This window comes from Camarhynchus parvulus, chromosome Z (genome assembly GCF_901933205.1).
Source record: "Camarhynchus parvulus chromosome Z, STF_HiC, whole genome shotgun sequence".
NCBI classification, from domain to species: Eukaryota; Metazoa; Chordata; class Aves; order Passeriformes; family Thraupidae; genus Camarhynchus; species Camarhynchus parvulus.
Window position 1 is genome coordinate 38,676,637 of NC_044601.1, and position 24,765 is coordinate 38,701,401.

The following is a 24,765-nucleotide window of genomic DNA, read 5'->3' on the forward strand; positions in this document are numbered from 1 at the left end:
TCCCCATGACGTCAGTAAGCTGTACTGGGGGGTGTGCATGCTGGGGAATGGAACTACAACTGTCTGTCAAATGTTACAGCTTGGACTGGGAAACACATGCTGCTTTCAGTGCACTTGTGTAGTCCATTTGGTGTCTCTGTTCTGGATCCTGCAGCTGTCCTGCAATACCTGAAGAAATACCATGCTCTGCTTGGGGATGGACCAGAGGAAGAATTGACATTGGGGGAGTAATGACAGAAGAAGTAAAGCTGTAGACTTACATGGACACTTGGCACATTACCAAAATTTAGGGGACGCATTAATAGGCTAACTATTACTTTATGTTAATAAAATTTTTGTGTTACTTGTAGGGTTTTTCTGTTTTATTTTCTTGTAAGAATTACTGTAACTTCAAATGAGAATGTGTTCTTTTTGTGTTTGCCTGTAAGTAGCCCAGGAAGAACTAACACTTTAGCTTACTGGCTGGTTAAGTCAAGATCTGATTCTGCTTAGTGTAATTTAATGTGACATTTGATCTGAATGTGACACTGTATTTCTGTATTAGGTGTTTGTCTGACTTTTTTTTCTGGTGGAAAGAACAAACTCCCTAGAATGCATATAAAGCAGTTAATAATTTGTTAATTTTATACTAGTAATGATGTTAAATTGCTACAACCTTTTGACAGTGTTTTTCTGTTAATGAAAATATATAAAGTAGTTTTCAGAAGAGATGGAAGCCAGTCTTGCACAGAGAGAACAAGCTGTGCTCTGGACAAAAGTCGCTGCTTTCATCTTGTATTACAGCCACTTTTAACTCTAGATAATGCTGATTTCTAAAGGTCTCTTCTGTTACTGCAGTTAGTACTGCTAATGGATCAGAAAATGTAGACTTTGAAGTTCTGAAGTAAGAACAACTTAATCAAAAATAGGGTTGTTGGAATTGCCGTTACTGCAGCAAGATCTTTTAAAGGAAATGAATCAGTTAAGAAAAAATAAATTGCTTTTCACTATAAAATAGAACCTTATGGTGCTAAATATGTAGGAACTGCTATTACAATTCATATTCTTTACAAATGAGTGATCAGCTGTATAGTCAAGCAGATACTTAACCAGAGAAAGACAGGAGAAGGTTAAAACCTAAGATAATAATTTTAATGCCCCTTTCATCTTTTTTTATTTGTTGCAGGCAAAGCTAGCCTTTATTAGTTGCAGGGGGATTGTTTTTAATATGAGGAAAACCTGTTCTGTTCCCCAGCTTGGGGTCATCTCTGGAATGTATTAATATCACCAGTGGCAAAGTAATGTGTCTTTAATGAGATTAAATATAGGATTGTTGATTACATTGTGGTTTATAAGCATTTTGTACCACTGTCAAAATAGCCCTCTAGGGAAGCTGTAATTTGATTTTGTCTGCATAGTCTATATTAAGTGCATGGTGAACCATAATTAGGGTTTTCCCAGGTAGCTTTAGACATCTGTTGGAAGTGGTAAGTATCAAGCATCTTTATATGAAATTGCTTAGTAAAGTCCAGGATAACACAATGTGCTCTTCCTCTAGCTATCTATATTTTACTTTGGTGGGAAGTAGACTCCACTGTGTCTGTTTCTTATGTTGAGTCAAGACTGTCTCGTAATTGTAATTGCAGCTTGACTTTCACTATGTCTTTGTGTTTAATCCATCCTGGTATGTGTGAGTTATGTGTAAGTAAAAACTGTCAGGTTCTGCCTCATCAGTCACATTACAAACACTGAAGTATGGGAATGAAAGTGGAAAGGTTAGATGAAACTGCTAAATAGACCTACCCTTGTGAGACAGGAAGCATGATACTCCGTCTCCAAGAAGAGCTCTGTTTTCTGTTGTTTGTTAAATGGATCTTCCAATCATATTTTTCTTTCCTCGTCACATAACTTTTATTTTATTTGGTAGGTTGTGTTGACTCAAGTGAGGGCAAAAAGTATCTTAACTTCTTATCTACTGATACCCTATCTCTTGAAGTGATAACATTTCATTATCAGCAAACTGTCTAGTGATCCATTGACTAAACTGAGCTGAAGTTTCTGTGAATGTTACTGAGTCATGGAAAGTTAAACTTGATGAGAGAGAGCCAATTCTGAACTAAAATAGATGGTAGGTCACTGGCTAGGAAATACTAACCTTCCCAGATTGGGAAAGACCAAGCTTTTTGGTTTGAGTTTCAGTGTAGCTAGTAACTTTCAAGGCATGCCTTGACTGTCTATGTCAAGAGAGTTGCTCTGTTTCTGCTGCTCTACCTTCAGTTAGTGTCTCAAAGTACTCTCTGCTTGTGTCTCTGAAATTACATTGTGTCCACCTCTTTTATCAAATGAAAAATAATAATGAAATAGTCTTGTTTAGAAGCCAACAGAAGTTTATTGAGAGTTTATTGTTAAGCTGTGTGGCTTAAAGTAGGAAAAGCCTTATCAGATTGTTCTTTCAGTATTGGTATCTCATCCATGTTTGTGTCCAGTGTCCTGGAAAATACAGCTGTAACTAGTACTTACTGGTTATGGTGTTGGAATTATTCGGACTAGAAAGATGTAGTAGAACTCTTGCTAATTTTATAAACATAATAAATAGCATCCTAAAATTCTTTTTGATTTCAGTGGTGTTTTATGCAATTTCTGTGGAATGACTGCATGATGGTACAAGATTTTACAAAAACTGATGAGCTTGAGACAGAGTTCTTGAAATACTTAGAGGCTTGTCTGCTGCAAGAAGAATTAATTTGATTGAATAATCTTTCTTATGGCTAGGAAGGACAAGCTTAGTGTTTTCCCTCGTGTAGTATCTGTTTTGAGAACAATGCTTATGTATTCTTTCGGTCTTCTCAGGCCCCGTACTAGCCTTTGCATTCTTCTCAAGTTTCTCTTTCTACAGTAGGGAAAAGAAGATGTATCCAGACAAGGTGATTGATTGTATTTGCCTTTCAGTTTAGGATTGCTTGGCAATCAGTTTTGTGTAATGAAGTTGACCAAGAATAGAATCATACGCAATATTTGTAGAGATTTTCTATGAGGAGTGCAGTTTGGTGCAAATGTAATGAATGTTGAACTCTTGATTATGTGTTTTGTTTGTTCTGTTGTTGTTTTTGTGTTTTGTTTGTTTGTTTTAGTTTGTTCTTTTTCTGGTACCACTTTCAAACAGAAGCTACATGACATTCCTTTGGTCTTGGGGGTGCCCAAGGAAGTTTGTGTGAGACAGACAGAAAAGGTGATGAGCTAGGAAGATCAGAGCTTTATTGCAGCAGTGAAGTTCTATGCTACTACCCTATTCTTCTGCCTCTTAGAAGTGCTTCCTTTGTAGAAAGAACTACAGGTTGAATAGGAAGAAGATGCCACTGTAAACACTAAATAAAGTTGTCCTGGTGTTTAGCCAACTTTTAACTGAAACTCTATTCTGCTTTCTTTTGCAGCATGTTGGATATGAATCTGATCATGGATAACTGTTGACAGCAGCCATTTGTATGTCAATTAAAGTAGTCATAATGCTTTACTTGGTGAGTGTGTAACTAAATCTGCTGATTTTTCCACTTTTCAGTCATGAAGGAAGGGTGCTGTTTAAAACAGTGGAAGCGCACTCAGTTGTTAATAGCAGATGAGAGTGATATCAATTTTTAAAATGTCACTGCCCATCTTTACAAGTAGGTTCAGAAAAACCTTAATCTTGAGGCTGCCTTTGGTGTGCAGCCAGCCTGACACTTGTGACTGCAGTTCCTTTGGCTGAGGTTTGTTCTTTGTCCTGGCCTGGTTTATACAGTATGGCTGTCTAAGAATCATCTGGCTGCATGCAGCTGAAGGCAGAGTAGGAACTGTCCACTTTCTGTAACATGTTGATTAGCTGCTCTTAATTATAACAGTTGTTTCCATTGCAAATGTCTGTTCCGTGTAAAAAATGGAGGGTGTATTTTTTTTAAAGACTCAATTTTCCTGTATCTTCTGGAAATTTTTGGGTGACCAGCAGCATCAAAAGGCCACTTCTTTCCAGACTGTAATCGGGAAACCTCTGTTCTTGTGGTTACTGACATCTAATTTTTGAGCTAAATGACACTGTAATTTGTTTTAATTTCTAATTGTTCATCAGCTCTTTAGTTAACCTAACTTCTAACAAAAGTGAGTTTTACCTTACCAGTTCCTCATTTCTTCTTGGTGTGTGGATGTGTTTCTGGCATTGTGATATTTGGTCATTTTGTTTTTGTGGTTTGGTTTTAGTGTCTTTTTTTTTTTTTGTTAAAGCATGACTCCCAACCAAGTCTTAATGTGGCATGTTCTGTTTAGATGAGAGTGAATAAGTAATCTGAATTACCAAGTCTGTTATTTGGCTTCTGACTACTGAAGTTCTTCATCTGCAGTAGAAAACACAGCTTCTCCAAAACAACCACCACTGTCTGTCCACTCAGCTCTCTGGAAAAACACTCTTATTTTAGGCAAATAATCATGAGAGTTTTTAAAAAGCAGATGAGTTATGTTTATAGTTCAGACCAAAAAAATCTGAAATAATTTGTAACCACAAAAATATGTGCCTTTTTTTTAGAGAAATTAATTTCACTTTTTACTTTTCATGTGAAAATTGGTTGTACTGTGTAGAGCAGAACTTGTGCATTTTCATTCCATTCTTCCTGCCTCAAGCCTATTTCTGTCTCTGGCAAGGGGAAATAATTTTCCTGTTTTGTAACAACATCATCTCCTTCCCCTTTGAACTGCCTGTTATTCATTTGTTTCTCTTCCAAGGCTATTAATTGTTAATACCTGGATCTGGTGTCAAAGTGTCAAATAAAGCATGTGTAAGTGACAGAGATGAAGAGTGGGAGATATCTTTTCCTTCCTCTGCTCCCCCAAGTTGTTTCTCTGCCAAGATAGCATTGAAATGATGTTTCTCTCCTATGTTGGAGGTTTTTTTTTGCCCATTTTATTTTCTGCTGGTTTGTAGAGTAGACTGCTCTTTTCTGTAAGAAATTGCTATGAAGTCTAATGAAGCAGTAGCTAAAAGGTTAGGATTTTTATGCACTTTATAATGCAGAGTTTTGTCAATTCTACAGAAATACTAGGAAGTGAAAAGCGTCTTACATTTTTGAGATAAAACCTAAATTTTATTTGGCTCATCAAAATACTTATTCTTCACATCAATATTTTATGAATTAGCTGAAGATACATCACAAATTAGCTCTTGGATCCTGCTATAATGCTGGGTATTTTGTTTCCTAACATATGGGAAAATATGTAGTACTGAGTTGGGCTTTCTCATGCAACTGCCCATTTAAGCAGCAGTTGTTCTGTCCACTGCCATCCGATTTTTATGGACACCTTTCCTGCATATTAATAGATTGTTTCGTAAGTCAAGTTCTCAGAACTACTTCTCTTTTTTTAGTTCATGCAGGTACTATCTGCAGTTTGTAGATGTGTGTAGCTGTTACCCTACTTCTCTTAACTGCAGATAAGTCAAACCCAATTTTCATGGCTGGATGTATTTATTTTGGACTGAGCAGTCTTACAAGCTAATTTTTTGTCATTTAAGACTGATGAGTTGCTCTGTTGTTTGCCTCTATCATTCTTTTTTGTGAAGTAGTAATTTCTGATATTTGATGCTTTAGAGTGTTGTCCACAAAAACCAGATTTGTTAACTGATGTGCAACAAGCTAATAATTCCGCAAGAGAGACATTGATTATTTATTTATTTCAGAGTTGCACAAGCTGGGTGCTCAGTGGCATTCCGCAAGTCAAGCATGCCCTTCCAGGCTTCCCATGCCATTATTTAGCTGCAGAGTTCAGTATTAGCAACCTCCCAAGTACAGCCCCTCTATTTAGTTAGTGATTTCCATAGAAGTTACATAATCGCAGGGATGGGTCTTCACCTGAGCAAGGGTCTTCTTGACTTGTAAATCTGGGAGTTTTGCCAGTTGTGTTGCTGTTCTTTGTTATTTTCCAGCTTCTATTAGCAGTTCTCAGTTCAGTCAAGTCAACTAAGTGGAGAGATAGCATGTTGTTGTTTGGTATTCTGGAGTAATATTCTAAGGAGCTTTCATATTGCTATAATGTTTGGTAACTTTTAAATGCACAGTGTTTTTAAGTTATCACTTCTGTGAACCTGAAATGAAAAATTCTTAGCCACCCGTTTCTTTGAATAATTTTTTATGTAGTCCTGCCTAAGGATAAGGAGAAAAAAATAGTCACAAAATTTCTTAACAGAAATGGGGGGGGGAAGTGTATATATTTATATTCTGTTCATTTGATAATAAGAGTGTGTGGTGACTGCTGGCTTAGAGAAGCTGTTTGGAAACTGGTTTTGTCATTGAAATTGTGAGAAACGACCCTCGCTTTTAGAATTCTAAAAGGTTTATTAAACCTTAACAAAAATTACAACAAAGGACTGAATAAGGAAAAATTGCAGTCCTGTGAGTCCCTGTGACTATCAGCTAAATGTTCCTCTACAAAATGGATGCTCTGCCTTTTATATCCTTAGTCCCCTCTCAAAGTTTTGTCAGTCAACTCCTTCTCTGCCATCCATTGCTGGAGATAACTTTCTTACATCTTGATTGGAGATCAGGTGTTGTTACACCACACCTCCTGGTAACAAGCTGCCTTCTCCAGATGTCCTGACTACTAAGGCTGTTACAAGGGGGAGGGGAAAGAAGACTATGGGAGGACGTATTATAATAAAATCACTATACATTTTAACATCCACATAATATCTACCTCTTAATTGTGAGAGCCAGCTATTACATTACTCATCTACAATAAAATGAAGACCATATGGAAGGTCTTCTGTAGTCTCCATTCATATTATAAGCATTGTAGGTCAGTTTCTTCTTATACTTCACCCACTGTCTTCCCATGGTTGCATGTTCTTCCTGTGTTCAGTATCACCAAGGGAAAAGAATTTAATGCATACTCCCACATGCAGTGTATATGCTAGTGCTGTTTCGGCTGAGTCTGCCAACTTTTAGCCAGGGTCAATAGGAAGCCTCTCCTGTAATTTTAGAAAGCTGCTTCTGAGCTTGTCAGCTCGGTTTTATTTAAAATCCCTTAAGTCCTGGGGGATAAATCCACATACAGAATGATAATTTTAACATGAACACAGGGAAAGGTGTGTTATCCTTCCTTTTTGGTTAAGAAAATTTAGACCTCTCAGTGAAGCCTTTTTCTCTTCATGTAGAATTCAGTCAGCGACTTCCAAAATGGTAACTGAGCTTTCATGGGCAGCTGCAGGCAGTTGAGTATGTAGGGCAGCATGCCTGAGGCCAGAGACTGGGTTTCCTGTGCGTCACTTTCACCTAGCATTGATGGCTTTTTTGAGAAGAACGATGGTGTGAGTCTGAATTACAAGAGACAGAAGAGTAAAAGAGTAGTTAGATGTATGCATACTTGAACAGAAGTTTTGACAAAAGCATCTTGAAGTGGATGTTCTTGCTAAATATGCAACTATCTTCATGGATTCCCATGCTTTGCAATATCTTAATATGTGGGTTTCCCAAGGAGGGTATTACACATAAGTTTATGGTTTTTCAAGTCACTTTAAAACTATTCTTTATTTAATACTGACAAAATAAAGCTGTGACAAGGACAAGGAATGTGGTAGAGCAGTGCTGGGTAGTATTAAATGCTGGGTGGGAATTCATTATTATTTTATGTGGTCTCATTTATCTCTTGAATTAATAAGGACCCTTATTCATGTTATGTTTATATTTTTGAGATAACACTTTTGGTGGGGCCTTGTTTCCTTTGCCCAATCAGTATGAATTCCGAATTGTGTCTGCTGTATCTAGATACTATTGGATTTAGTTTTTTGAAGTAATGTTGTTTTCAGTGGGGAGAACCTAGATGCTTCATGCCCTACTTGGTAGTCATATCTTATAATAAATCTGAATTTTAAAGGAATAGTTTAGATTGATCAAATTGGCCTGCTTCACTTGGAAAAGAGCAGTGTTTAAATGCTTAGCTTGATAAAACATTTAGTGAAGTTAAAAAAACAGTTTAGGAGTCACAGGATGTAGTCTGAAATTTCCTTGGAGTTGGTTTATGATGAATGTGGAAGAAAGTAGAGTTCACATTTGATGCTAGAATCTCTAATAAGCAAAGCAAGTTGTTTCTTCTTTCTTCCAGTGCATTAGAACAAAAGTGTTAGGTAGATGTTCTTATATTAGTTAAAGAACCATCCCTTCATGCTGCTTTTGTGAAGCTTGAGAGGTGAAGTGTCTGCTGTGAGTGGTTTCTTGCTAGAGTGCAGGAACTCTCCCCTTTTTCTGCATTAGTACGCTGTGTCCATTTATGTCTCTGACTGATTTTCACTTTCTTTTCGTCACAAAACATATTAGCATCTCTAAGTTGTGTAAACTTAATTGTTTTTTAGCCTGATTGCATCTTGAAAAGGATGCATCACAAAGATTTGAAGAAATAGTGCAATTATCAAACAAACAAAACGAAAGACTGCAATTCAAGAAACACAATTTTTCAGACAGCTCTATTTTGATAAATCTTGTGCTGATGATTTTCAGATATCTGTGGAAAAATCTGAGTCATGCCATCTAGTGGCAGTTTTACATATATTTATGTGTTTTAAATTCTTGGATTGATGTGTACTCTGGAAAAAGTGCTCTAAAAACCTGTGGATTGCAGCATTAACCAGCATTGTATTGAGCAAGATAGTTGTCAAGCTGTTTCTCTTGGTGCTAGTTTACGTGCTCCTGTATTTATTTTTCTGAGCAGAGTGTCTTAAAAAAGGCTTTATTGTCCTTTTTGTGCATTTAACTACAGTTTATATTTCCGGAAGATTTCTGCTGTATGTATGTCCTGTGGACAGGACACCATTATAGCAAGGACATACTGGAGTAGGATCTTTGGGACCTACTGCAGGACAAACCTGGATCAGGTGAAGGAAATTAATAAAGGACTGCATCCACTTCAGTCTCTTCAGCCATGTAAATAATGGAAATGGTGTTCTGTGCTAAAGTGTGGAGGTCACATTCAGTCTTGAAGAACTTGCTGTGGCCAATGCCTGACAATGCCCTTTTTTTGTGCTAAGTAAAAACACCTCCCTTGCATTAAATAGCCTGCTTTGCTGTAGACTGAAATGAACGAGCACCTCTGGAAACTGTTGTGGCTTCTCAGCTGTGTCAGCTGCAACTTGCAGTGCTGGAATGAGCACTTGAAAATAGAAACCTTACTAGGCTTTAATTGAATGCACAAGAATGTGTCTGTCCATGTTTTTGGTCTCCTTACATACTTTGAAGAGTAGACAAACTTTATCAATCACTTGATTTTATTTTTTGTATTGACATATGCATATATGTACACTTTTGTATATGAAATACACCTTTAGGCCTTTAAGATGCTGTGTATTTTATGCAATGCTTCACTCAATTTTTTTGTTGAACAGACTTAATTTACAAGTACATTTTAACAGACTACTGGAAAAAAGTGAATATGTTCTGAGTACTTTTTAAATAATTTGTTTTGTGGTAGGAATGTGATCACTCCTAGAACTTGATCAGGGAGGAGCTATTTGGTTACCTTTGTTTCAGTCCTTTACTTTACACATTAGGATGATGTCACTTTTTGGTTGTAATGGGCGTGGAATGGAGTAGAAAATGGCTAGGCTTCTCTTCTACGGCCCCCGTCTTTTTTCTGAGGGTCTGTAAAGTCAACTGCAAACTTGTATAAGTCTGTGGAAATGGGACCAAGATATCAATTTGAAGACTTTCTAATATCCGTTTTGCATGCAGTGGGAATAGGAAGACATGGGAAACTTCAGAAAAACCTATGGATTGGCTTTTTGGCTTCTGTTGTTTTGCTTTTTTTTAACATAGAAGCTGCCTTCAGTGATTTTGTTTTTAACACCTTTGAGGAGTCCCTTGAAAGTCTGTGACTATTCCCTATGCATATGCCTTGGTGTTTGGTGAAAAAGACTAAGGTTGTACTTCATCCTTTTAAATGTTTGGACAGCCATTTGAACAGTGTGAATGACAGCAGTCAAAACTCAGAAGCCACCAGGCAAAGGAGGTGTTTAGCTAGATAGAGTGCAAATTCTCTCTCTGTTTCTTCCTGTATGTAGGTGCTGCCCTTGTATGACGGTTTGAAAGAGCCTGCAAAAGGGTCACATCACATTTTTCCATGTGAATTTCCAGTCATTACTATTCTTTATTGAGTACTTGACAGTTAAAAGTACTTAATAGGACTTTTGCTTTTCAGGTTTGTTCTCTTAGGAGAAATGGATTTGTGCTCCAAGAGCTATATAAGTGTGTTTTGCTTGTTTATTCTGCTGAATTTCTTCTTTTGTCTCCGTAAGTGTCTAAAGGAGGCAGGTAGTCTTTAGTGAAGGCGTTTATTAGAAGACTGGTGACTGCTGTCAGTGTCTGGGGTGAGACATAGGTAACGGAATTTCTGTTCAGGATGTTCCTGTTGGTTTCTGTTCAGCTTTTTGAAACTCCAGTTCTCCACAGATCAGGAGGATCATTTAATTGGCTTTTTCCGAGTTCTTTTAAGTTCCCCCTGTACTTGGCTCTGGTGAGACCACTCTTGAAATTCTGTGTTCTGATTTAGTCCCCTCATTCCAAGGCAGACAGTGAGGTGCTGTGGCATGTATAAAGAAGGACATGGAACTGGTGAAGGGTCTGGAGCACAAATCCTGTGAGGAAGGCCTGAGGGAGCTGAGAGTGTTTAGCCTGGAGCAGACTCCGGAGAGATCTTATGACTCTCTACAGCTAACTGAAAAGGGCTGTGCGGAAATGGGGGTTAGTCTCCTCCAGGTATCTTCCTGGGATATATTAAAAATCTGTTCCATCATGCTTCCAGTTTTTCTTAAGGAAATAACAGAACATAGTTACAAGTGGGAAAAAGTTTCTGATTGAAGAGTGTCTGAGTAAAGTAGCAGTCTTTGGCTCAGAAGAGAGGTGAGTTGGATGATGTAACAAAAGCTTTCAAAATTTTAAGGAAAGAGTAACTACAAATTGATTCTTTATTGTTTTTGAATAAATAAAACTAGGAATTGTTAAACAAAGGTAGCTGGAGCCAGATTCAAGTAGAAATTCTTATTTTGCACAGAATGGGTGTCAGGCTCATGGAATTCCTTTCTAATTTTATAACTCATGAATAAAACAGAGTCTACATGCGCTTGAGGAGACTGGTATTTGGAAGGAACAGAGATCTACTGAAAATCACACGACGCTCAGACTGTATTTAGGCCTTGAATACCCAGAGTTGCCAGAGGCTGGAAAGTGTGAGGTGGAGAGGGATTTGTGAGGGAGCGCTGTAGCCCATTCGTTCTTGCTGCACACTTCTAGAGCCCAATTCTGGAAACTGGATACAGAAATAAATGATCTTCGAGCTAAGCTGTTCTGCTCATTTTACATTTGTGCATTTCTTCCTTTATTTCAATTTGAAATTTGAATCTAGGTTGAAAGAGCTTTGAATCTAGGTGCAAAGAAACAACTTCTAGGTTTCTGGACTAAGCTGTTCACATAACAGCTTTTAATGTGGGAGCTGGCTGTATGTGCATGCTATCTGTCATGCATTCCAGACCTCTTGTACGTACTCTGGCCAACCTGCATATCAGGTATATGCACCTTTTGTTTCGTGGGTAGATTATACTGTTCAGCTAGTGCATCCTGATGTGTGCTGCACAGACTCCTGAGGCATAAGCCTGTATTGCCTTCTGTGATTTACATGGAGGAAGCTTAGAATCTAAAAAGGAAAACATCTTTGGTTTAATTCAGCTCTGGTCTGATGTAGTAGGCCCATAGGAAATATCTCTCTATAATGATTTGCAGTGAAAGCTTAGCAAACAGTCAGTAGACTGTGACTATTCCAGTGATTACTGTCTGTTGTAGAAGTGCTATCTGGTAATGGTAAATTTCTGCTGTGCTACAAAACATATCCACGTTAGATTGAAACTTCTTTTTTTCTTCTGCAGGAAAACTTTGAAGATGCCTATGAAAACATCCCCGTGTAAGTAGAATTTTTTTTAATGTGTGTTTGTTGAAGCTCCTTATACAGAAATAGTATACTGTGTGCACACCATTTTAGGGAAATACAATTTTATATGCACTGACTGCATTCACATTTTTCAGAACAGTTAAAGTTGTCAAGAGTTGAGAAACATAAGTACGATTAGGTTGATATATATGATGAAGTATTTGTCAACAAATGTGAAAATTGTAAGGAATTAAACCAGAAATCTAGTAACTGAGTTACATACTGACAGCTTTAGACATTTTTGCATGGTGAAAAAGTATAGTCACTTAACATTATTGGGAAAATTTTGGATCATATGTTATGCAAGACCATCTAAGCAAGATTTTCAAAATGGAAGTTGTTCTGTCTTATACTGCTGCACAGATGTTTTCCCCTAATGAAGTGAGATAGTAATTTCTCTGGTGTGAGATCTCATGCCAAAGCAACACCTGTCTGTGATGAAAACACATTATGCTGTTTCTAAGTGGTTTTAGTTTTTCTCCAGGATTTTATTGCATTTTTATGCCATGAAACACATGAGGAAGTGACTTCTGCTGATAACCTCAGATCACTAAAACACTTCTAGACCCAGCAGTAGGTTTGGACTGAACTTCATGGCCAAAGCATCCATGGTCTTGGAAAATTGTATTTTACATATTGCCAGACCCTCTGTTTGTATCTTACCTAGAATAGTAAGGTCTGATCTGTGTAGAACTGAGAAAAATTAAGCATTGTTTCTTGACACTCAGAAGGAAACAAGAACCTGATATGTTCAAGTTGGGAATTCTTCATATTAAAGATTACTTATTCTTCCTTGACTGCCTTGCAGTTTGTCCATGATTGGGTAACTTACCTGTTCAGCTGCTGTTTTCCCCTGGGACAGGGACAAGAGTAACTTTGAAACACTATATGAGAATATTTATCCAATGTTCATTTGTTTCACGAGAAAGTGGTTTTGTTCTTTTCTGTTGATGTCTGAGCTGGGCATGGTTGTTTATTTTTGGCATGCAGAGCTTTGATTTGTTCTTCCTGAGTGTCTGTTTTAGAAGAGAGACAGTTCATGGCTGTCTTACAGGTACACTTTTTATAACAGAAGTTAGGTGTCAGTTTATTCTGGCTGGTATTGCTTCCATCTGCAATAAGCATTGTATAGACGAGTCAATGAAAGATGATAGAGAGAATATTAATGGGACAAAAAACTGTGTTGTTACTTAACATCACATTGAACATAGTGGATGTGTATATTCTTTTGTATCTGGGCAGGATTCTTCACTGGATTAGACTCCCCTTTCTCAAATTCTTTCAAAGATATGGCTATTTAAAAAAAAACATGCCTAAGAAACTGAAAAAAATATCTTGGAAAGTTTTCTGAAAGTCTTCCATCTTATCTTTCTTGAAATGCTTTGATTGTAGTTTTCAAATGATGCTAGTAGTTTGCCTGAGGGAAAGCCCTTTGTAAATCTAATGCCATACTGGTTGTTCCTGAGTTTTCTCTATCTATGAACAGAGAATTAATTGTAGTTTTTTCATTACTATATTGACGCAATGAATGGCTCAAGGTTTAAGCTTCTGGGAAGCTGTGTCTGTTTTTCTGATTTTGCTGTTAATATTCACATTCATAATTTTTCTGTGTCAGCGTTTCATTCTCCCTTATTTTGGATAGGAAAGTGGCATTGTTAGAGGTCTGTGATGAGATGCCTGGCATTGGTTTGAGTGCTTTGTTGCAGTTAGTTATATCTTATTGAATTTGACTAAAATGGACCTTTTTTTATAGGGAGTTGGGTCAACAAAGGCTCATATTTACTTTAGAGATCAGTTTTGGTTCAGATTCTGTCAGATCATCATGGTGATTTAGAGAATTGGGAAAGAATGTGTAACAACCAGATCTTCACGTATTTCACACCCCACTCTGCAATTCTTAGTGTAAAATATGTATAACATGGCTCTGTATTTTGCACCAGTAGATGTTAGTGAATGGTTTTGCTAATCCAACTTGACTTCAACTGGCTTTGTTCTTTTAATATTATTGCTTACCGACAGATACCAGATTGTGCAGGTTAGATGTTGAAAGGGCAGTAAGTTACCTTAGTATAGTAAAATCCTTCCTTAAATCCCATGTGCTGGCTGTCATGTCTGAGGACAGGCCCAGGAGAAAATCAGTCTTTGCTCCAGTGGTTTAAAAGTATTAGATTGTCTGTCTAGATTCTTTTGTCATCTTCTACTCGTGGCAGTTACTGTAGATATAAACAGCAACTCCAAAACATGTAATGATCACAAAATGCTTGCTTTGTAGAGGCATGAAGAAACCTTTAAACAGAGTTATTTACTGTGAATTTTGTTTTCTGGTACTAAAGGTGAAGAAAGACTATTACAGTAGGTCACTCTGCTATTTTACTTAAAGCAACCACTAGCATTTAATATCTTCTCTGCCAACAAAAGTAACTGAGTTTTCGAAGTACTGGTTTGATAGTAACACTTCATAGACCATCTTCAACCTTCGAAAGATAATAGGTGGAATGTATGTCAAAGTAAATTCACCATTATCTGTTTGTGTTAACTCAGAGCTAGTTTGATTGGCATATTCTGTTGTAGAAGGAGCTGAATAACTAGAGACAAGCTGTGATTTCTGTTGTGGAAGCTGAAGCCTCTGACTAGAAGTTTTGTGGTGGTAGGCTGTTTTTTACCATTTTTACACTGGAGGGTCTGCTTCCAAGTTTTGGGCTGGGTGGGTGTGTTTGTCTGAGTTACCTAGTGCTTGCCAAGCATCTACAGATACAAAAACATAGATATACATACATAGATGGAGCAGATTTGTTTGTGGTTTATTCTTTTATTTAATGCTTGGTAAAAATGCCTCATCAATACCTAAATCTAACTGTGGAAAAACTACAACTTTAATTTCAGTCTCACTAAACAAGATAATTCTCTACTTCTTTGATTTTTTTCAAAATATTTCTGCTACCCTAATTTTTACTCAAATAATTCTGAAAATCTCTTTGTAGACAATTCTGAAAATCTCTTTGAATATCTTTGCAGATATTCATGTTTTCTGTTGTCAAAGTGTAATTTTCTAAATTATATTGTCTTTGGCTTTACAGCTAGATTGAAAATGGTTTGAGTTCTCAACAGTTTTTAACCATCACTGTATTGTGCTTAGCATGTACTGACCTTGCCACTGCTATTTTGATTTCTGTATATATTTTATCTTCTGAAGTTCTCAATTTGTTTAGAACATGTATGAAATATTAATTCTGTTTGTATTTCTGTCCATCTCATTTTACTGACTTTTACTTAAAATGTCATCTGTCAAATGTCATGTGAAAGGAATAGGTAGCATCAAGTTGTGTTTGTCCATTCAATCTGCCTTAGACTGCCATGCAGGCTTTCTCTTTGAGATAAAGGCACAGATAGTGCCTTTGTTTGCTAAACCAATATCAGAGGCTTATGTAAATGAATTGCAGCATTTAGAGCAACTGCTCTATTATGATAGCTGTGTGGTTATGGAGATGCTCTGTATGAAGGTGCTCTGTCGTAGTTTTTGGGAAGAAACACAGTAATCTGCCTGATGACTTCAAGCAGCTCATATGCAGAGGAAGTCTTCATGTTGGCTATTTTTCTAGAAATTTCAGACACCAGACCCTGTGTCATGTCATCAGTGGAAAGATAGTGAGATCTCATTTAAATATGTTTAAAACATTAAGTATTGGAAGAGTGGGAGCTTGCATTCTGCAAGCAAAGCAGACAGATGATTTTTGATCAAGAATGGAACTCCTGGGATTTTTTGTCTTTATCAATTTCAGCAAAATGAGACAGACATTGTTGATTCTGTTTTGCATTTTCTTTGCCTAACTGAAGCTGTGTACTGTTAATCCTTGATCCTGCCAAAGCAGCTCTGTGTGGTATTACTGGGGTGATAGATTAAGGGCCAGAAGTGTTTAAGGAAGTTAGAGCAGGTTATCCTTGTAATCTTAGATGTGTAGTTAAGATTTCAGTTATACCTGCACATGTGCGTGTTTTGTCAGTGAATGAAATTGAACAGTTAAGGAAATGGCTCAAAATTCAAATTTTAATTCAGCGAGCCAACAACTTTTAGGGACAGTTCCTGTCTCTTCATAAGTTTAAACTCACATTCTGGCATTTTCTTGAGATGGTGAGATGCAGCTGTGATAATTTAAGTCATCAAAATTTTATTTTCTTATGTTTGACCCTCAAGGTTACTAGCAAAAAGTTCGAGTAAAGGCAGTTTTTGTGTCTAGAAGATATTTTCATAGCTGCATAAATATAAAAATATGACCCACTAGCTACTTTATATTGTGAGTTTCAAGATTTGAAAGAGCAGTAATGATACAGCAGCCGTATCTCTCTAATCTTTCCTCGCCCCAAACAGTTCTAAGATTATAGATTTTTAAACTAGGAGAGGTTTCCATTGGTTATACATTTTCATGGTTACACATTTTCATGTGTAAACACCTGTTTATTCCCACTACACCTTTTTCCTGTGCTTTAAGATTTCTTTGTGCTTGTATTTCAGTAGAAGATGTCAGGCCACACTGTGCTATTTGTATTGGGATCTTCTGTTCACTTTGAAATGTGTGTTTCCACTTGTGTTTGTAGCTCCTTAGAAACTGAGGAGAGGAGGTAGACAAAAACCCAAAGTAAAAAAAACCACAGAAGTGCCCAAAACTCTGTATGTTTTCCACACCCTGTTATTTTTGCAAGCCTTTGCTGAAAAGGTGGTGCACAAAAAGATAGTACAGCATGTTTTTCTATTTTTTCACGTTCACCAAAAGAAATCTGTCTTACTTGAGAGTAAATATTTCTTTGCTGTTCTGTGGCTTGTTCTTTCATTACAAATCAATTAACGTTGTGGCTTTAAATTCACATCATTTTTAGAGTGGAACTTTCTGGAGACTTCTGGAATTTATTTAAGTGTTGTGTTGGAATCTTGATATTATGCTGGAATACATGATGATATCTCTGTTTTCTTTCTTTAAAGGTCTTTCAGGAAAGTAATGTTTGTTCTGTGCTTTAATAAAGACTGCATAACACTATTTGTAGCCCTGCAGCTCAGGAATTGCCTTCTCTGATAAACTTCTGAGACTTGGAAAGTGATGTACACTTTTGGATTTGTGGTGCAACCAATAAGATGTAATTGCTTTAGACAAGAAAATGGAAAGATGAATTTTAACTCATCAATGAAGAAAAATAATAAATTAGGCAGAATTTGTTGAGAAGCAGGATTGTTTTTAAGGAAAACAGTCTGAAACCCAGATTTGCTTGCTTGTTTATTTCAAGCAATCAAACAAACAAAAAAATGTCCTGTTTTTTTATAGTGTTGCTTTGGTGTTTGATTTGGTTATGTCATGTCCACCCCTTCCTTCCCATCCCCTTCCCGAATGATTAAATGCTGTCACAGAGTGTTTTGGGAATCAATCTGTGTGGAAGGTTTAGTGTATGTGTATAAGTTCAATTGCCTCTAAGTTCAGGGGAAAATGTTTGAGCATGGGCTGGTATTTGCAGACAGAAAGCTTCTTTTAGTCAGCTTTGTGGAAATGTTCTCCTGACTCACTCAGCTTTTTCTAGAAAGTAGTTTCTGAGCCGTCACATATGGAGTTTGAAACTTATCCTGTTAAAAACAGAACACTGTATGTTTTGTGGGGAAATTGAGTTGACTTCTTTGTAACTGGGCAGCCTCGATTCAAACTTGTCTGTTCTTCATGTGTAGACAAGGTCACAGAAATCTTAGCACTTTTACTTTCCCTGCCCCTAATATTGTTAGTATATTAACTGACAATATGCATAAGTACTGCTTCAAATGACATGGTGGAGAACTTTGATATGTATCTGTCAATTCCTTGGTCTTTAACACCACTGGGTCAAGTTTTATGGAAAAGGTAGAATGTCCTGATTTTAAAGGGGCTGTTGTCCATAAATTACAGGTGTCAATTTCATCTCTTTGAAAGGTTTACAAAATTTATGAAACCTTTTCCACCTGATCATAGGTGCTCTTGGTTCCCACAGGTGTTGTAGAAAATACTGTGCAATTCTTTCCTAGTATGTTACAAATAAGAATGTTTTAACAAAAGTACATTGTTTAAATAAATTGGGTTTGAAGTATTACTGCTGATACCTATTTCGCATGTACCTGAAATAAGTAAATGCAAACCTGCAGTTTCCATTTTACTCATTTTTGTGAGTAAATAACAGTAAGCATAGCTAGAACTAGGTACTATTAGTTCAGTTGATACAGCTTTAAAGAATACCTTTTGAAGGTAATAGTGGAGGACATTGTTTAATTTTCTGCTGCTTAGCTCCCATGTACTGAACTTTCATCATATCTCATCTAGAGAGACTAGACCAAGGGGGATAAAACTATCCGTGTTGTAGCCATTTTGCTTTTGACTCCTACTTTCTTCTGTGGCAGCTGATATTCATGAAGAGAATTGTTTTTAACAGCTCTCTGTGTTAGTGATTTGTTTTGGTCATAGAACTCCAGCTAAAAATTTGGATTTCTGGGGGAAAGAATGTTGAAGGGTTAATTAAAAAAAAAGGGATGTTTGAGTACTGTTAAATAAAGAAAATCAAGCATGAGCCAGTTATTTTTCTTCAGTGTTTCTTGCTATGAACTCTCATATATTTGATCTAGTTTTCCTGCAGTTGCTTTAACATACTTTACTGCAGTTTCATTAGCATACTTTTCCTTTTCTGTCTGACTTTAATTGTGTCTTTTTTTTTTTTTTTTTTGCATTCAGCAAATACAAAGGTGACTCCTTTTTTGTCTTTAAATATAAATTACTCTGCGTTCCTCATGTCTCCATTTTGCAGTTAGGAGAGATGGATTAGAATTAGGCTGCAGCACAGATTGGTAGAATCTCCCAGCATCCTCTTCCTGCAGAGGCATCAGCTTCCAGCATTGACTGTAGCTGCTGCCACTTTCACTGACATTTCTTTTGAATTCGACTGTGGAGAGTGCCTCTGTTGTCAGCTGCTGGCATGGAAACTTTTATTCTTTTTGCTTGATAACTCATTAATGAAACCTCATGGATATTGAGAAATAAAACAGAATCACTTTTCTCTTTATGCTTTTCTTTGTCTTTTTGCCTTTTTTTTTTTTTGGTGTGTGTGTGTGTGCGCACGGTGGAAAAGAGTGAAAGAAGCAGCACTTATTTTTACACAAGGACTATATTTACATACCTGAAGTTAACTGAATTAATCCTGTAAGTATATTATCTCTGCCTAATAGTTCTTGAAATCATGAATGTGGTAGTAAGATTTATGGGATTTTGTCTGTGAAAATTTGCTTTAGAATGTATGTCAAAATACAACATTGTTATTTTTATATAGATTTCCTTGAAGATAAAGGGAAAACTATATCTTCAATAGGATTATGAAATAATTGTTTCTCCTCTGCACTTTGCAGTGGTGAACAATGCTTTTAGAGAGCAGAAGCTTCTCTGCTGATGTCAGTGCTTAATCAGCTCAGATACTGTAGGTTGTAGAACACTGCAAGGTGTGTATTTTGAGATGCCATTCTTTAAAATGTGGTAATTTAAGGACAGTATCAGACTTAAAGCTACTTTTTCCATTTATAAACTGTGTGTTCTGCTCTTGGTAGCTGTGCTCATTTAACCATTTGAGGTTATATAATTTTTTACTTAAACGTAAATAATTTATTTCATGGGATGCAATGCAGTGCTTTCAAAGTATTGTGTGTTAAGTATAATGCTGTGTGCTTTTAGACAGTTTAGTTCAGAATATCTCCAGCATAGGCTGTAAGTTCACAATGTAATAAATACAAGTAAATTGGTTTGAAGTTTAGAAGAGTGTCTTGCTAGAATCATGATGTCCTAATTGTCTCTTTGGATCTAGGCCAGTATTTGTGTGACGCAGTGTTAGTCCCATAAACATCTGGCCTCATCTGGTGTCCTACTTGCAGCATGATTTTTTTTCCCCATAGCAAGATAAGTGAAATTTTTATTCATTTAATGTAAAACTGCTAGTGAGCTGTCATTATTATTCATATATGCTAGCTCTCCAAGGAGGTTCCTTCTCAACCTATTTTCTTGTCAGTATGCCTGCCATATTTGGACCTATTTTCTAGCAGAAATGTTGAACAGATCAAAATTATGTATTTTTTTTTTATGGTGGACATCTACTTGTCTGTGTCTACACGCTATATATTAAGTTTTGGCAGTATCGCTCTCTGCCATATTCAGGTGATCATTTTTGTACACCATATTGCATGCATTGACTTCAGCTTGATTATTTGATACAAACTATTAGTCTGATAAGGAGTATGCAAATATAGTAAATTCTCAGTTTACCTGCAAAGATCTCATGTTAAAACTTGCATCTAAAAATACTAGCTAACCACTGAGTCCCATTCAATAAATCTGACAATCTTTTATACTGCTGTGTATTCCCATTAGTGTGGAACAGAATAGAAATTTAGAATAGAAATAGTAAATCGGATTTTTCTTCTACCTGCAAACCAATACTGACACTTGATTTTTCTGCTTTCTCAGGCAGACTGTGGTCAATTCTAAATGCCTGTGATCTGGTTTTTTTTTGTTTTCTTGGCAGTTTTTAAGCTTACATATATTTAGGGTCAAATTCATGCTGGAGTGGCTTGATAAGACTTAAATATGATTATTTTTAATCATTTTAGTGATCAGATAAACTGTCTATCCCTATTCAGGTGGGTAAATAGTAACCTAAGGAGTTGGCGTATCTTGCTTTCACAATATGGGTGAGTCCTTATTCCAAATTTGGGTCTCTCTTTCTGTCCATGTGCAATGCAATCTGCTGTTGAACTTAAGAACTTGTTGTCATATAAAGCTGCTGATGCTTCTCAGATGATAAAAAAACACCTGACTTGAAGTAAATTGATTATTGGCTTATTGAATCTGGATAATGATCAGTCAAAAACTGGAACATTTGGCTATGCTCATGTTTCTTTTTAAAGATACAAATAAGATACAAAAGTGGCTTGAAATGTAGCCTGTGTTATTTTCAGAGTAGAAGACTGTTGGCAGTGGTGGGTTGATGGTGAGCCAGCAAGATGAGCTTCGTCTTGGCAATATATCCTGTGGCACCTGAGATTCAAGCAGATGGTCAATTTTGCCTAGATTTTCTTCCTTCCTGCTTATTCTGTTGCTTTGTTGCCCCTGTAGAGTAGTATGTGAGGATATACACCAATCAGTATTTTCTTGTGATGTTCAGATGCTGCATTGGTAGAGATATGTAGATAAGCAAAATCCATGTTTTTAATAAGACAGACGACCAGGAAAGTTCCTTGTCTCATCATCTGTCCCCACCCCCTCAGTCACTGAAATATTTGGAAGCTGAACCTCTTGATCGCTTTCTTGTAGTCAATTGTTAGATTCCCATGAGGCAGCGCTGTGGGTGCTGGGCTGCTTTCTGACTGGAAGGCGGTCCAATGCATGCCCTCTTAAGGTGGAGATTGCAAACAAAACTTACATGCAGAATGTAAAGCAAATAAACATTCGTCTCCTGACACATGGTGATCTGACATTTAAATTTCATGATCAGATGAGACTTCTAAGAAGGAATTTTTTTTTATAGAAAGGTTTTGTTTGTTTGGTGGTCTTTTAATGCATTTCATTTGTAAGACAGCATTACTAATCTCAGCCCTACTACGTTTGGAAAGCATAATACTGTCCATGTACATTGCCCTAGCCATACGACCTATCCAAGTACAATCATCAGCCTCTACCATCCTACCCATCCTCATACTAACATTCTCCAGCTGCAAAGAAGGCACAGGGCTGGTCCTACTAATAGCCTCAACCCGAACCCATGGCTCTGATCACCTATACAACCTCAACCTCCTACAATGCTAAAAATCATCGCCCCCACTGCAATACTCCTGTAATGCATAACAAATGCATTACTGTTGCTGTGAGCAGCTAAAATTCCTAAAATACAACGTTGTCACTTGTAGGTAAATCTGTTTAGTTTAGAAGAGCTAAGACTGAGACTTCTAGTTCTAAAAAGAAAGAGAGGGTAAACACTTTTCCTAAAATACTAGCTGGTTTTCCCTATGCCCAGCTTCTGGTCTGTGAGACATAGCTGTGTCTGCCATCCTTGCCCTTGCCTTGTTGTTACATTACATGTAACATTATACCTGTTAATGTATAGCAATGGATCAATTAAAATCCTCTCTTGTTGAAATTCCAGTAGTCTATGAAAAGCTATCAGCCTCACCTTTTTTTCACAATGCTAAAGTATAGATAAAAACTGTGAAGTCATTCTCAGCTGATTTCGATGCATATTATTTTAATAATAGTTGGTTTTCAATAGGAGCAGCTATCTCCTTTTTTCTCCCTCAGTTACCTCTTCCCTTCTCACTGTTTTTCTGAGAGCTCCAGCTCTTTTTCCACGGCTGTTTGTTTTGAAAAATAGTTTTCCGTTCTTTCTCTTTATGTATACAAATGTGTAATATCACCTAGCTACTGTTTCTTTTTGCTCTGAATCATCTTTTCTGCCACAACTGTAATGTGAGGTAGAAGAAACTATTTAAAAAATCCTAACCCAACAATAAACAAAACCCCCAAGCAATGAAACAACCCCCCCAGTGCTATTAAAGGAAGGAAAAATGCCCTAGTGGTGAGTTGGCTTGATCATTCAAAGGATTGTATGGGCAGGTCCATTGGTATTGTGGCAACGAGCCCAAAATTCACTGATAAAGATACAACTAGCTGGCTAAATGCTGCTATCTCTCATAGTCAGGTAGTGTTGAGGAGGGAGGTGCAACAACACTAATCTGAATTGCTTTCTACCATGGTCTTTGCATTGTGCATATCCACCCAGCTCTGTGGGTGGATAGTTGTCTCCAAAAATTCAAATTGAAGGTAGCACCAAGGAAGGGCTTGGGTAATAATAATGCTGTTTGTCTCTCTCTGCTATAGAATAAGATTTCAAATACAGTGTAAGGAAGTCCTAAGGGAGGAATAAGTGAAAATAAGTGTGTTACCCTGATGGTTTTGCCTGAATACCAAGCTACATAACCTAATGTAATTTAAACTAAATGACCGTTTAGGGGGTGTTTTGTCAGTTGTGTGTTTTCTGGTGGGGTTTTTTATTATTTTTGTTTGTTTCTTTCTTTTTAAATTTGCGTGATGTTGGGTACATTTTATTATACCAAGCTTTTAAAGTAATTTCTTCCTGTTTGCAAATTTGGCTAGCACAGTTTTGCATAATTTCGCTGCCAGTTGGGTTTTTTTAAATGAATGTTCAGCACACAGAATATCGCATGCATTGGTGAAGTTCTGGAACAGCAAAGACAGTGAGCCTTCAAAGGAATAAAGTCTGCCTTGCATTGGCAAGAATTTTTTTTTTCAGTGCTTACCATAAATATTTTATTTACTTAAAATTCATGCTTCTCATAAGAAGGGGTGTATACATCATGAATGCAGAATTTGCTGTGGAGGTATGACTAGTGGATTTAATACCTGGGTAAAATAAGTTACTGTTTAATATACTGACCAGTTCACTGAAGTTTTCAGACTTTCTGTATTAATGGTAATAGCCTAGGACAGGAAATGCTTTATATACATTGCAAATAGTTTCATATGCCTAGCGGTGTGCTTTAAGGCATTTTTCTTACAGCATTTAGGCATTTTCTGTTATGTGTTTATAAGTGGTGTTGAACACTAAGTTTTAGATTAAATGATAAAAAAGTTTGCAACAGTTTTTCTGTTTTCATTAAAAAAATATTGATCATGTGATCTTATATTTCTCCAGAATTATTTTAAACTAACACAAGAGGTTTAAGAATCCTTTTTGTTCATAAACTGGATGTGATTGGCCACTTAAAAATATTGTGATCCCTTTAATGTCAAGGACACAATACACTTTAATATCTTTGCAGCAAGAAATGTTCAGCTGTGAGACAGGTTACTCAATTTGATTCTGCATTTCTGAATTATTCTCTGGGTGAAAGGTATGCATGGCATGCCTATAGGCGAAAGAAGAAAATTTCAGCTTCATGAGGTTTGCCTGATGGCCCTTCAGAGGCTGAGTCCTGTACCTGTCCAACAAGATACTGAAAGACATGTGCTAGCTCTAGCGTAGTGTGGGATTGAGGTGTGTGTGGAGTTTCTTGCATATGTCAGTTGTTCCTCAGAATAATCCGCATTCATGAGAATTCCTTAGGTTCAGACTTGATACAGGAGTTGTTCCTAAAGGTTGTGCATTTCTGCTTGTATTTGTTTAAAACCAAATCATACAGAAGTCTCTCACTTGTGAGATACAAGAGTAATCCCTTGTGTAAGAAAATCCAGCACAACTAATAAGCTATTTCCATTTGCTTTTTTGAACATTTCCTGTATGTGTCAGTGGATTGTACTACCTTCAACCATCCTTCACTGAAAAATCTAGAACATAAAATGTAGATCTAACAGACTATCTCAGTAGGACTTTGCAACAAGTTATTTTGCTTCATTTCATGATGCTCTTGGTGGGCTTTTGCCATGAGCAGTAGTGCAACCCACTGCTCTGTTATAGGAAGGTAGTACTCCTACAAGTTTCTCACCTTCTGCGTGACGACTTGTGTTGCAACTTTGTCTGTACAAATGACTAATAAAAGTGATAGCATCTAATACTGTCCTTTAAGAAGGGATTGAATCTAAATTTTGGTACAGCATTAGACAGAAAACTGGAGTATTACTATTGTCTGGTATATAAGTGATGCATGAGAGGGATAAGATGCAAAAATAGATACTAAGAGCCATACTTCACTAGTGTTTCCTTAAACATGATAGAGATGTTTCCTATTACCCACAGACACACAGTTTGTGTTTT

General features: G+C 36.8%; 1 protein-coding gene across 2 annotated transcripts in view; it reads left to right on the top strand.

Moving 5' to 3' along the window:
• Positions 1–24,765, top strand: part of TTC39B (tetratricopeptide repeat domain 39B) — a 76,515-nt gene that overhangs the window by 14,048 nt on the left and 37,702 nt on the right. For both annotated transcript variants that reach the window (XM_030968446.1, XM_030968447.1), the window contains exon 2: positions 11,900–11,934. In XM_030968446.1, the coding sequence (XP_030824306.1) occupies positions 11,900–11,934 (35 nt within the window). The remainder of the gene's footprint in view (positions 1–11,899; positions 11,935–24,765) is intronic.